General features: G+C 35.4%; 1 protein-coding gene across 2 annotated transcripts in view; it reads right to left on the bottom strand.

The window, feature by feature from the left end:
* TOX3 (TOX high mobility group box family member 3) overlaps positions 1 to 13,641 on the bottom strand; it is a 108,645-nt gene that overhangs the window by 19,647 nt on the left and 75,357 nt on the right. Inside the window, exon 3 of one of the 2 annotated variants that reach the window (XM_057535087.1) lies at positions 10,055 to 10,309. In XM_057535087.1, coding sequence (XP_057391070.1) covers positions 10,055 to 10,309 — 255 coding nt within the window. The remainder of the gene's footprint in view (positions 1 to 10,054; positions 10,310 to 13,641) is intronic. The other variant, XM_057535088.1, reaches the window with a different exon arrangement.

The following is a 13,641-nucleotide window of genomic DNA, read 5'->3' as shown; positions in this document are numbered from 1 at the left end:
CAATGAGGTATCACCTCACACCAGTTAGAATGGGAATCATCAGAAAATCTACAAACAACAAATGCTGGAGAGGGTGTGGAGAAAAGGGAACCCTCTTGTACTGTTGGTGGGAATGTAAATTGATATAGCCACTATGGAGAACAGTATGGAGGTTCCTTAAAAAACTAAAAATAGAATTACCATATGATGCAGCAATCCCACTACTGGGCATATACCCAGGAAAAACCATAATTCAAAAAGACACATGCACCCCAGTGTTCACTGCAGCACTATTTACAATAGCCAGGTCATGGAAGCAACCTAAATGCCCATCGACAGATGAATGGATAAAGAAGATGTGGTACATATATACAATGGAATATTACTCAGCCGTAAAAAGGAACGAAATTGGGACATTTGTAGAGACGTGGATGGACCTAGAGACTGTCATACAGAGTGAAGTAAGTCAGAAAGAGAAAAACAGATATCGTATATTAACGCATATATGTGGAACCTAGAAAACTGGTACAGATGAACCAGTTTGCAGGGCAGAAATAGAGACACAGATGTAGAGAACAAATGTATGGACACCAAGGGGGGAATGCGGCGGGAGGGGTGGGGTGGTGGTGGGATGAATTGGGAGATTGGGATTGACATGTATACACTAATATGAATAAAATAGATAACTAATGAGAACCTGTTGTATAAAAAATAAATAAAATAAAATTCAAAAAAGAAAGTATTAACTGATCATACTTCATGGGCATCCATCAATTGTGGACAACTTGGATTTAATTATAAATAGTATAAATATATAGCCTAACACCTCAACTTATGTTTTGAAGAGTACTCAAGGATTAATTTTTGCAATCAGAAAGGTCATTCAGAATGGGCAGGCCATGGACTTCTAACAGGAAGCACATTGCCTTCTATCTATAAGTACAATTCAACGAAGCCTTTGCGCAACAATGCCTTGATGGTTTGTGTATGTCTTGGTAGGGGGAGTGCTCAGCTGAGGCTTGCTTCTCTCTCTACCTGATGAAAGAGCCTCTTTGTCTTTTGTATTTTTAAAACAGGAAACCAAGGAATGGGGGATTTGGGGTAGAGGTCCCCCCGTTTTCTTAAATTGCCTGAAATCCAGTCTATTATTGAACATTAATCATTTGAGTGAATGGTTAAATATCTGAATAATTTTATATTAAAAAGGATACTTTACATCACTAGCATAAATTAAAAACTGGAATCACCATAATCAATGGAATGTCAGATAAATACTAAGTAAATGAAGTATTGAATAATTCCATTACAGTCCATCTAAATATGCAGATCTGCCTAAGGTTCTGAGCCAGAGTTCTGCTTTCTCTTTTTTAAAAAGGATGAAAGAGAGATGTGAAAGACTCATTAGCCCCAAACTGAAACTTCCTTCTTGACTTAAGATTGAAAGAGAACGGAAAGGTGAAAAAACATCCCTACTGTGTAAATCACTGTGTTATATTACCATGTCCATACTTCATATAAGATATGTGGGGTTTGGGGGGATGGGAATGGGTTGCTCTTATTTCTTTAGCCAAGAAAACTCTCCCTCCTCTACATATTCAAATCTTTTTCACTCCTACTTTCGGCCTGGGAGCAAGGACCTGTCCCTCCACGAAGTCCTCTCAGAGTGAATTTCCCTTTCCTTCCCATGCCTGGAATTTATCTTTGTGATGCGTACTTGGTGATACATAATCACACATCCTCCAGTTTTGCGTATTTGTTTCTTTTACAAATGTAAGATAGAAGCTTTCGAATAGATTTTTAAATTTTAAGTATCACACCTTATTCTATTTTATCTATTGATATTTTTACCAGTTCAATGATGCTTACTTCCATCTGAGTTGATTTTATCACAAAGGATTTTTAAAAATCTAACATGCAAATGTATTTAATGCACCTTCCATCGACATTTACAAGTAAATATTCTCTGTAACACTGCAACGTCAGGCTTTCATAATAAAGGGTAACATCTAATTAAGAAGCAGATAACCCAAATATATTAGAAAGTGCGACTAAATACATTTTCACTATGAGCTTTTTTAATCAATATTTCTTGAGAAATGGAGTAATTAATTATCAGTAATAAAAATTGCTCTGTATTAATAAATATCAGAGAACTACAAATAGGAAATCCAGTAATTTTATGCTCAATTATTTAATTATGTCCTATAGCGAGATTAAAATTTTATTTCCGAATAAACAATCAATCAACATTTACGCGCAGCGAGTGCATTCCTAACCCAAATAGAAACGGAAACAAACACAGTCGTGCCAAATACACCAATGATAATTACAGACCTGCATACCCTAAACGTTATATTTATCAAAATATCTGCACCGAAATAGATACTTTTTACTTAATAACTACTCTCAGGGTTATAATCAAACATACCTACACATGAAAGTTTTGTGACAACCAGTCTTCCCCAAAGTTAATGAATAGTTTCTTAGCAAAATAAAAATTTCAAGAGTTTATCATAAAACAATGGTATTTTCTTATGTACCCTCTAACTCCTTTGTTTTACCAAGGAGTCAGCTCTGTGTTGATTTTATTCAATCCTAAATTAAAATTTTAAAGAGGAATTCCATTTTTACAGCTGTTGATACTTTTTTAAAACTTTTTTTTTAAAATTATTTATTTATTTATTTTTGGCTGTGTTGGGTCTTCGTTTCTGTGTGAGGGCTTTCTCTAGTTGCGGCAAGTGGGGGCCACTCTTCATCACGGTGCGCAGGCCTCTCACTACCGCGGCCTCTCTTGTTGCGGAGCACAAGCTCCAGACGCGCAGGCTCAGTTATTGTGGCTCACGGGCCCAGTTGCTCCGCGGCATGTGGGATCTTCCCAGACCAGGGCTCGAACCCGTGTCCCCTGCATTGGCAGGCAGATTCTCAACCACTGCGCCACCAGGGAAGCCCCAGCTGTTGATACTTTAAACCTCCTCCCCACCTCCATTTTTATTTAGTATTAAGGTACGCTCTTAATAACAAATAAATATTCTTTCATTATCCTTTCATTCATTCATATATTCCACAAATATAATATTTATTGAGAGCCTCGTGTATTCCAGCCCAGACACTGTTCCAGGCCTGAGGATGACAGTAGCAAACAAGACAGATGAGGGGACAGGACAGGCTGTAAACAAGCAAAGGAGACCGTTTCTAAGGGTGACAAGTGAGGCCACAGTACAGGAGTAACTCTCATCCCTCTAAAAACTGTTTGAGCCATCAAGCCAGTTTTATTTGGGAATCTGAGTGATGTAGAATGGTGTGTCTTCTGTCCCTAACCCACAGGGAAATACTGCCAATGCTATAGAAGGTTATAACTGTAGAGTATATATGTTAAAAACAAGATACAGGGAAATAAACCATAGCCTAACTTTTTTTTTTTTTTTTGGAATTATAAATTATTTATTTTTATTGCTGAATAGTATTCTATTGTGTAAAGATATCACCATTCATTTATGCATTCCATTATCATTCATTACATCATTGTCCATTTGTACAGTTTCCAATTTGGGGCTACAAAGAACAGTGTTGCTATGAATATTCTAGTATATGTCTTTTGATAAATATATAAGCATATTTCTATTGTGTATATGCTTATGAGTGGAATTGCTGGGTCATAGGTATGTCTATAATCAACTTCAGTTGAAGAGTTTTCCAAAGTTGTTATATCAATTTACATTTGCGCCTATAGTGTGTGAATATTCCGGTTACTCCACATCCTTTTCAATACTTGCTACTTTTCAGCTTTTTCATTTTAGCCATTCCAAAAGAGCCAAAGGAACATATTACATACTCTAGACTGAGCTTCTAGGAATACAGTCATCCTAAAGAACTGGATTGCCTATTGAGCTGTGTCTTTGTTATGACCCTTACCAACAAAATGGATACCCTTTCTCTATTTCTCTTTTCTTTTTTCAACTTTTAAAAAATTGTGAAATATAGCATAGCATATATATGGAAAAGGTGTAAAGCTTAATAAATAACTACAGAGTGAACATTATCCAGTAGCGTCCAGGTTAAGAAAGAGAACATTGCTGCCAGCTCCCAGAAGACCCTGGCCGTCTCTTCTGATCTTAAATTTCTACCTCCAAAGAGTAATTGCCAACCTGACTTTTGTGATGACAGTTCTGTAACAATTTCCTTATATTTCTTAATAGTTCTACCACATATCTGTAAACATGTTAGTTTACTTTTTTTTTTGGTTTTGAAGAAAATCGTGCTTATCTATTCTTCTATTTCATGCTTCTCTGTGAGGTTCTTACATGTTGCGTGTAGCATAGTTCATTTTCATTGCTTTATGGTACCCCTTTGCAAAAATATACCAAGAATTATTTATCCATTCTACTGTTAAAAGACTTTTGGCTTGTTGCCAATTGTTAGCCATCCTAAACAATGCTGCTATGAGAATTCATATGTGTTCTTTGTAGATGTGGTTAGGTTTATGGTACATACATAACATCTTTTCACTTTTAATAGATAACGCCTAAATATTTTCAGAAGTGCTGCACTAATTTAAACTATTACAGGATGTTTACAATAATAGATATTGTTCTAAATTTTTACCCACACTTGTTATTGGTAGACTTTACTTGACCTAGCCATTATGTCATAATATTTCACTGTGGTTTTTAATTTGTATTTCCCTGATGATGGGAGAAGTTGAACACCTTTATTGGTTTATTGGTTCTTTGGATTTCCTTCTTTGTGAAAAGCCTGTTCAAGTCTTTTGCCCATTCTTCTATTGGGTAGTCTGTCTTACTGTTTTGATTTTCAGAAATACTTTATTATATTCTGGGTACTAGTTTTGTGCCATGCAACTATATTACAAATATATCATCTTCCATTGTGGGTGTTTTAATTTTCATTTCCTCTATGGCTCATGAAGTTCAACATCTTTTTATGTTTATTAAGCATTTGGATATTCTCCTGTGAGAAAGGTTCAACTCTTTTTGTACAGTTTTTTATGTGTTGTGTAATTTGCAGGACATAGCCTAACTTTTTAATAACACGTTTCCTTGAATGGGATAAATCAACCAAGTAATCACGTGTTGCCCTTCATAAGAGCTAATTGGGTTTTGTAGAAGTTTGGAACACGCCCTCCTTTAATACATGATCCTAAAGTTAACTCAACCTTAAAGACAACACTCATATGTTCGGGGTCAATAGGCATTTCCAGGCCGAGAATAAAGAATATTTCTTTTAAGCCGTGTATGGTACAAGGCTATTTGCTCTACCGAGAAAGGCAGCTCCTAAAATGTCTGTGGCTTGGGTATTTTGGGCAGACGATTGTCCAGGTGTAGCAACAGTTAATTAAAGTCGACTTTGGACAACATGCCTCTTTGAAGCAGTCATCAGACTCCGAATTTTTCTGTTACATGGAAGAGACACTGCTCACCAAGAACTCAGTTTGATAAATGATCAGTCTCTAATGATTAAGAACAATATATAGCACCTAGTAGGTGCTCAGCAAATGTCTGCTAGAGTTAATCTGGTTTTAATTATATACTTTGGCCTTGGAACAGATAGGTCCCATTCCACTCAAAGTGAGTTATTTTGCTTATATAAGATGTGCCTTTTCTATTGTTAATTTACAATAAGAATACATTTCGACCATGACCTGACCAAAAATAAACATTACTGAGTTAATCGTTCAATTTGTATGAGAACTTGTTGGTCCCCCCAATGGCTAAATGGTAATCGTCCTGTGGAATTTAGCTCTGCAGCCTCTATTGACAATGGCAATGAACCTGTCCATAACAATAATAAGGGCTTGTTTTAATAGAATGTTCCATGCATTAAACACATTAATGACCCATGAAATAACTGTTTTATCTGTAACACATTAAGCTACATTGCTAAAACGATGTATTAATTGTAAAGTCTGCGATTTCTCTTAACGTAAGATTTTGGATAGTACAAAAATGGCATGAAAGTTATTTTGTGAAAATAAAAATAATTCAGAATTAGACCCCTACTAAATGACTGTACAAAAAATCAAAACTTCTAAAATAAGCCTGGTAATTTTAGGAGTATTATTTTGATACATTCTTATTTTTCTGATCAAAAATGATGTCTGTCTGGATTATGACATAAGAGCTTTGTGAATATTTTAAAAGCTGGTACTTTTCTTCTCTGTGTGCATACCTTCTGTAGGACTTTTTTCCTCTTATTCTCTTTCCTTAACGGGTACAGAGACTGCCATACCCAAATTTAGCTCCCTTACTTCCATCTTTGTCAATTTTCTAGTACTATGATATTATCAGAGCACCAGTAGTGTTTTCTATAAATATGTGCTATCGCAATTAAGTCCAAAGCAATATCAAACAGGAAACGTCGCTCTTCCAAACACGAAACATAATGCACGAAGAAAAAGTATGTGAATTATCAGTGTGTTTTATAAATTCTCTTTTGGGGGGCATACAAAATATCAGACTAGAGACAATTATTTTACCGTCTGTTTCTTGGATATCAAAGAGAATTTTGAAATTCATCAAAGCTAACCTTCTGTTATGTACAACAGGCTAAGCTGAAAAGAATGTTAACAAGTTCAATTTTCATTCAATCAGCACTACTGCTCTCTGAAATGTTTCATTGCAGGAAAGAAATAAAAATAATCTATATGGTAATTATGAGGATGAATCCCCCAGTAACTTTCAGCTACATGAAAGGTCAGTTCTATTCAAGATATTTTATCAGTCCCCTGCACATACTCTTGTCCTGTCATTTTAAATCTGAACAGCATTTTATTTTCCCATTTACTGCTACCTGCAGAATTAAGTACTTAAGCCAAATAAGAAAAAAAAAAAAAAAAAGAAATGTTGAATGCTGGCAAAGGCTATAATAGCATAGAGATAAATCGTTCAGCTGCTCTCTCTCAAGCCTCTAGGGCTGCAGATTTTTCTTCTCCTGGTGCACTGTGGGTATTCAAAACTTGTTCAACATGATTTCATTTCATTTCAGGCACTGCCTGAGAAAACTAAATTACAGAATCAATCATACAGAAGGTCAGAGTGAGACTTCATTACAAGTATTGCATGCTTGCATGAATATCTTTCATTTATGACTGACCCAATATGTCACAATAGCTGTCTAGTAAAAATAATCCACTTTCTGAAATTGATGTACTACTGATGTCAATGCTACTCAGCAGGCTGGGCAGATTACAGAGAGGTGTTAAAAAAAAAAAAAAGAAAGAAACCCTTTGGAGCGCACCTTGTAGATTTTTAGGATTGCAATCTTTTGTAGAGTAAAATAATTTCCAGATGATCATCTGAACTGACAATAATGCTTAGAGGTAAAGAATTTTTAACCAAACTATGACTGTTGATTTCAACTTGCCAGCGACATCCTGTGTGAAAATACACCTATCCACAACAAGCAAATCAAGGTTGTTCTTTGAAGTCACAAATGCATCGACTTTCAATTTTTTCAACAATTCGCTTTTGAATACCAGGGCATAATTTGCATATTTTGAAATGGGAATGCTAATCATTAGACTCTTTTTAATCCCCCCTTTTCTTTTTTGTTCCTGCTTTCTGTTTTTTAAATATAATGGCAGGAACTTAAGGAAGATAAACATGTTGTGCTGGTTGCCAACAAAAATGCAGCTAATCAGTAATGTGACAAACTGTCACTCTTTCTAAAGGAAAACCAATGAAGCTCTGAAGAAAAGCTGGTTCAATACCCCATAAACAAGCTGGCTTTTCTTCTTATATGAAAGTCTTAATTCACCATAGCAATCCTTAACAGACAGCCATATTCATTTGGATAATAACACTTCTTACTTGCATAAGGTATGATAGCTGGTGCACACTGGGACGCTGAGTGCATGATGTATAAAGTATTATTTATTATTTTTATGGTGACCTTCCTAAGGGAAATCTCCGAGGAGTTGCTGTGGAGCATTATGATGTCGCCAGCCACCTCGGTACCCGGAGGGAAATATAGAAGAACCTTGACATAACCTATTTTTAACCATGCCTCTGGCGATTCTGAATTCAAGTTTATAGGTGAACACGTCAGGTAGTACATAGAACAAAGCCAACGACACATTGTATTCATCATAATTCTGTCCTGGTACATTTTATTTTTTCCAACACTTGTGATTTAAAATCCCATGACATTTCTTCAAGGTGAAATTCTACTAGAATTTTCAACAAGATTAGTTTGTTTCCAGCCAAAATAAATATCACTCGGGTTCAGCAAAACTTCAGAAAGGCACCAATAAATGTGATGAGGTCCACGTAAATACCATGACACCAGCTTGCACTTGGCTAAAGTACTCATACTTTTAAAAATCAATGAAATAAATTCAACGGCTTGAGTGATTAACAATACATTACACAAGAAGCATTAAAAATTGAGTCCTCTCTTCCAATGCCAGTCCGTGAAAGCATTGTTCTTTAAGTGTATGTGAATATCATAATTATTTTATGATTCCATCTTTAGTTCTTTCCAATATAGTAAATTCAATTGACCATGAAATGAAATTTCATAGTCAAAGTGCCTCCTTTACACTTTTTTTATAGCAGCAATAACAGTTTTATAGCTTTAAGGCAAGGTAATTCATCAGATGTTTAATTTAAAGGCAGATTCTTATATTATTAATAAATATTTACCAATTTAATAAAGCACACATTTTAGCATGCATTATATGGTCTTTTAACTATTTCCCTAACTTAAATGAGCCTCGCTGAGCATCTATGAATAATGGTGAACGCTGGGCAAACTCTCTTGGTGACTAAACACCCTTTTTATTTTTATTATTTTCCAGGCACAACACTGCAAGGCTGATTACAGAGGAACAGAGGACAGAACCCTCCCTTCCAGTGTCAAAGGGACAAAAATGTAAGAAAGTCCACAGGAAACAATTATTTGTGATGGCGAGGAACGTTTATGAATACTTAATGACCATTTCCCGACTGTTCCCTGCATTCTTTTCTGACAAAAAAGTAAAAATAAAAACCCTGATGTTCAGCTCAAACACAAAAGATCACAGGCAAAGAAAATTATGTTGCCGCAATCCTATTTGGGAAAGTAATCTTATATTTCAGAGAGCACACTGAATCTTTGCACTGCTAATCCACTACATATTTGGCAATCATCTGTTGTTATCTGGGGAATTAACAATGAAACCAATAAACATCGCTGGCATGGTCATAATGTGCACAGAAATATGTAAACAAGCAATAGGAATTGTTTTTTGCTATACCAACACATCTGTTTCATTTTATCAGGGTTAAAAAAAAAAGCCCTATAAACTATTAATCTTGTTTTAAAATGTCTGCCTAGTACCTCACCTAGATAGACACAAATGCATTATATACTATGGTAGAAAATAAAAAACAATCCCAGCAGAAGAGTTTAAAATACTTAAGCAGATTTACTCTGGTGATTGCTAACTATAATTGCACACTAAGAAAAACAGAACCAAAATTATTGCATTAGTAACCTTGGCTCTCTGGAGGGCCTTACTTGATGTTTACGACAATACCACAATTAGGTATATTTCACACAATAACCCGCTCTATATTTTTCTCTGCTGGTTATAAGCAATTATTCTTTCTCCCTTTCTCTGTACCACAGTTTGATATTTCATCTCAGGTAGGCGCAAATCATGTATCATAAACGTGATGCTTTAATCCAACAAATGCGAAAGACCCGGGCACTTGATAAGGGCTTACATTTCTAAAAACTCTCCTGGCCAAACTTTCAACTCAAGTACACCTCTTTGTCAAACCAAAGGCAAGGGAAGATGGGCTGCTTTCAAACCAATGAATCAGACTCCTCAGAAACTCATTTCAAACCAGAAGGATCTTGTTGGGTCCTCCTCTTTCAAGTCAACCAACCCTGCGCGCTCTTGTCCCACACCAGGGATTAATCCACTACCTGCATTTAAATGGCATTGGGAGGAACAATCCACACGTCCACCGGTGCATAGGCACGAGCATGTTTTAGAACATGGGCTCTCAGATCTTTACCCTGAGAAGTACAAACAATAACTAAAACATTTTCAAGCAGTAAATTTGCTGCCTACCATATGCAACCCACTGCTATGAAGCACGCCATCTTGTTCCACGAGATTTCTTGAGATTGTAATGGAAGGAAGATCCAGGCTTTGAGGGGGAAACTGGGGCGTGAATTCACTTCCCTGGGAAGGCAACGGATCGCTGAGGCCTTGAAAAGGTAGAAGTACATCAGGCATGCCCAGAGCGGGGTCCGACTCTGGAGGCGGCGTGATCGGGGGTATTTCAAACTCCTCATCCCCGAGGCTTGGTGTATGGAACGTCTGCTAAAGGAAACAAAATACAGATATCTTCATATTCTCTTCCTATATCTTATTTCTCCTTGGAGGGAAAAAGAAAAATTTCGCATGAAAATACTACATAGCTAGGCCAAATATTTATTTCTCAAATGAAAATATCTTAAACACAGATTTCCGTATATAAAGTTTTGCTGATCATTCTGATTAAAGATTTGAGTCTCATTATCATATGATTTTAATGGAGTATCAGTATTAACAGTTTTTTAATGCGTACTTAATTAGCAACATCTGTCTTTGTTGTTAGTTGCAGCACCAGCGACATTAGATTTGGCTATATAACAAATTGCCACTTTATTGATATGTTAGTGAAACGGCTCAAACGCTTACATTATCCACATGCTTCATCAAATGCTGACGATTTTGTGAAGCACACACACAACATTAATCCAGAAGTGAACATTACACATATTTACTTTCTGCCACAACATATAAAACAAGTGATATTGAATGTATGGTTTGCTTTTTAAATTTCCTTATTGGTATATTCTCAAGTGCAATGAATGCTTCCATGGAAATTGTTACTGTCTGTAAGAAAGTATTTCATATAAGGATTATCACAGTATATATATCTAGGGCTTTTATTTAAATTGTAAGGACAGTTATTTTCTTTTATAGGAAGATTTCGATATGTATTTATCAGAACACTTTTCTTCCAGTCTTCAGCTTTTAAAGACCATAGAACGAGCATAGAGATATATTGATAGAAATGTTCTAATTCCATGGATGTTGCTCAATTACCTAGACAAGTGTTATTTCTCAAGACCTAAGTAAATAATGCATTGTTTTCTTCATGGCTACTTAGATTCTTAAAGATAGTGTTTTCACATAGGGCCTTGGGATGCAAATCAGGGCTGCCTTGCTGAACCCCATGAATTATCTTTCTTAAAATAGAACTTGGATTTTGTGGGGAGAAGGGTCAAGGTCTAGAATATTTTTTTGGTAGGGTGAAGGGGTTCGGGGACAGCTCAGATACTTTTTATTCCTAGCTCAGAGGGTCAACATTATAGTTCATTTATTATTAATAGTATTTTTTGAAGAATGAATTGGTGCCAGATAATTTGAATCTGTTGTAACTGGTTAAAAGAACTAATTAAGAGCTGAAAATCATCCTTCTTCAAGCTATCAATGATGATGTAACTTAAGAACCATTTGAGAGAAAATAGAAACAAACGCAAGGGGAAAAAAAAAGCAAAACATTTCTTGCCTATAGAACCTGTCAACTACTATTTGTATCTCACCAGAAATAAAGAGGTCACAAGCTATGGGAGTCTATGGCAGGACAATTGAACATCTTGAGGTTCTTAGCAGATTCAATAGATGCAAAACATTAGAGCATAATAACACATTTGAAAGCTAGAATGAAATATTAGATTTTCTGACATATTTATTCTAATAATGACCCCCCAAAGGATGTCAATTTCTGACTGTGGTACCCCGAGTTCTCAAACACAAAGGGATGAATTGGCCACAAGCGTGGTTGGCTAATGAATGTAACCCTATGGCTGCATTTGCCGTTATTTTGGCACTAATGTGGTCTAGTAACAGATGCAACTGTAATTTGTGACTCATTTGCTACCCCATTACTGCTTAATGAAATCTAACATATCACATTAACAATACGGATAAACACTCATTCTTGATATGTGGCATTTGGCTGTTTTCATTACCACTGTAATTAACACTTGAAATATTATTTCAATAAATATTTAAAGTACTTTAAAAATGGTCAGGGTAATCATGACACAGACAGAAAACATAAAGCAAATGTGTGAATTTCAAACTCAGAGCATCCTGGTCCCCGCAGTGTTATCTACAGGGCGATACCTATGGGAAGGGAATCAGTTTCAGGCACAATTTCGACTTTACAGCATCAAACCTAAAGTCTTCCTGAATTAGTCTGTACTCATTAAAATGTTAAAAAAACAAATAAATTTACTTTTAATGCAGTGATTGGGAAATTAGGCACGTACTATAACATAGTGCATTAACATTTACTTGGGCTTTATTTTTTGTTCAAGAAAAGATGTACAGTGAAATAATTATATAAGATTACTTCTTAAATTCTAACATGTCTTAAGTGAGGTAGTTAAAATTAAGGAGGTTGTCATTTTTATTTTTGTTAAGGAATAAAGAGAGATCTTACATATTATGTGTTCCTCCAGTATATTTTTTTAAAGACAAATTAATTTTGAGCTAGAATTTAATATATTACTATTTCATAACCTAATAAAATAATACCATAATATTATATTATATAACTAAGAAAATACTAAAATCTTAAATGACTTTTAAAGAGGGGTAATCCATTAAATATAAAGCTAAACATTCCTTAGAGAAAAGAGTAATCACAACACTGGTTATCTGAGATAATAAAAATAACCAAGTATGGCAGCAACCAAAGAAAAAGACATTGACTTTTGCAACTATGCCATATGACCAATATCAGATTAATCAGTTAGAGTTTATATGATTACTTTTTACAGATATCGACTTTCCAGTGTTTACCTTGTACATGTTAAAGTAGTATGTACATGATTAAATACCATCTGTACTGAGATGTTCAAAACATTTGTTCCTTTTGATAAAAATGCAAATCTGGAGAACTGTTGTATCAACATATAACAGCCAATGTCTGACACGGTGAATTATCACAGCTGGAATTAAATTGTCTCTGAACAGCTGCTGGCAGTAGAGCTTTCATCAATGTTTGATTCAAATGTAGGGAAAAAAATCCTACAGAATGAAACATCATGTTGTCCTTACAGATGGGGTTTGTGCTCATTATCACAAACAACACAGCAGCCAGTGCCAAACAATCTTCCCTTATCTAGGCAGTCTCCTTGGTTAGAGAGATGATGGTCACTGCAAAAATGATTAATCTACGGATACCCTTAGTTCTCGATTCCCCAACTTTTTCCACTAATTTTTCCAAGTTAATTTCTTCCATACCACTTGCTTCCCTGCAACTGAGATCATTTACGAAGCCATTATGATTTTCATTCTCTGGGGTCAAGCTGGTCCAGTTTCCTATATTTGAATGTATTTGGAAAATGAATACTTTTTATTACAGGAATCACAAGAGGAAATGTTCCATTTGGACAAATTTCACTTCTGCTTGTTCTTGTTTTAAAATCTTAAATCTCACACTGTCTACCATATTTAGGAAACCATTTCTTTTTTTAAAAATTTGTATTGGATTATAGCTGATTCACAACGTTGTGTTACTTTCTGCTGTACAGCAAAGTGAGGCAGTTATACATGTACATATATCCACTCTTTCTTGATCTAGTCAAGATGGA

The sequence above is a fragment of the Balaenoptera acutorostrata genome, chromosome 19 (assembly GCF_949987535.1).
Source record: "Balaenoptera acutorostrata chromosome 19, mBalAcu1.1, whole genome shotgun sequence".
NCBI lineage: Eukaryota > Metazoa > Chordata > Mammalia > Artiodactyla > Balaenopteridae > Balaenoptera > Balaenoptera acutorostrata.
Note: the sequence above shows the minus strand (reverse complement) of the source record. Positions and strands in the feature narration are given on the sequence as shown.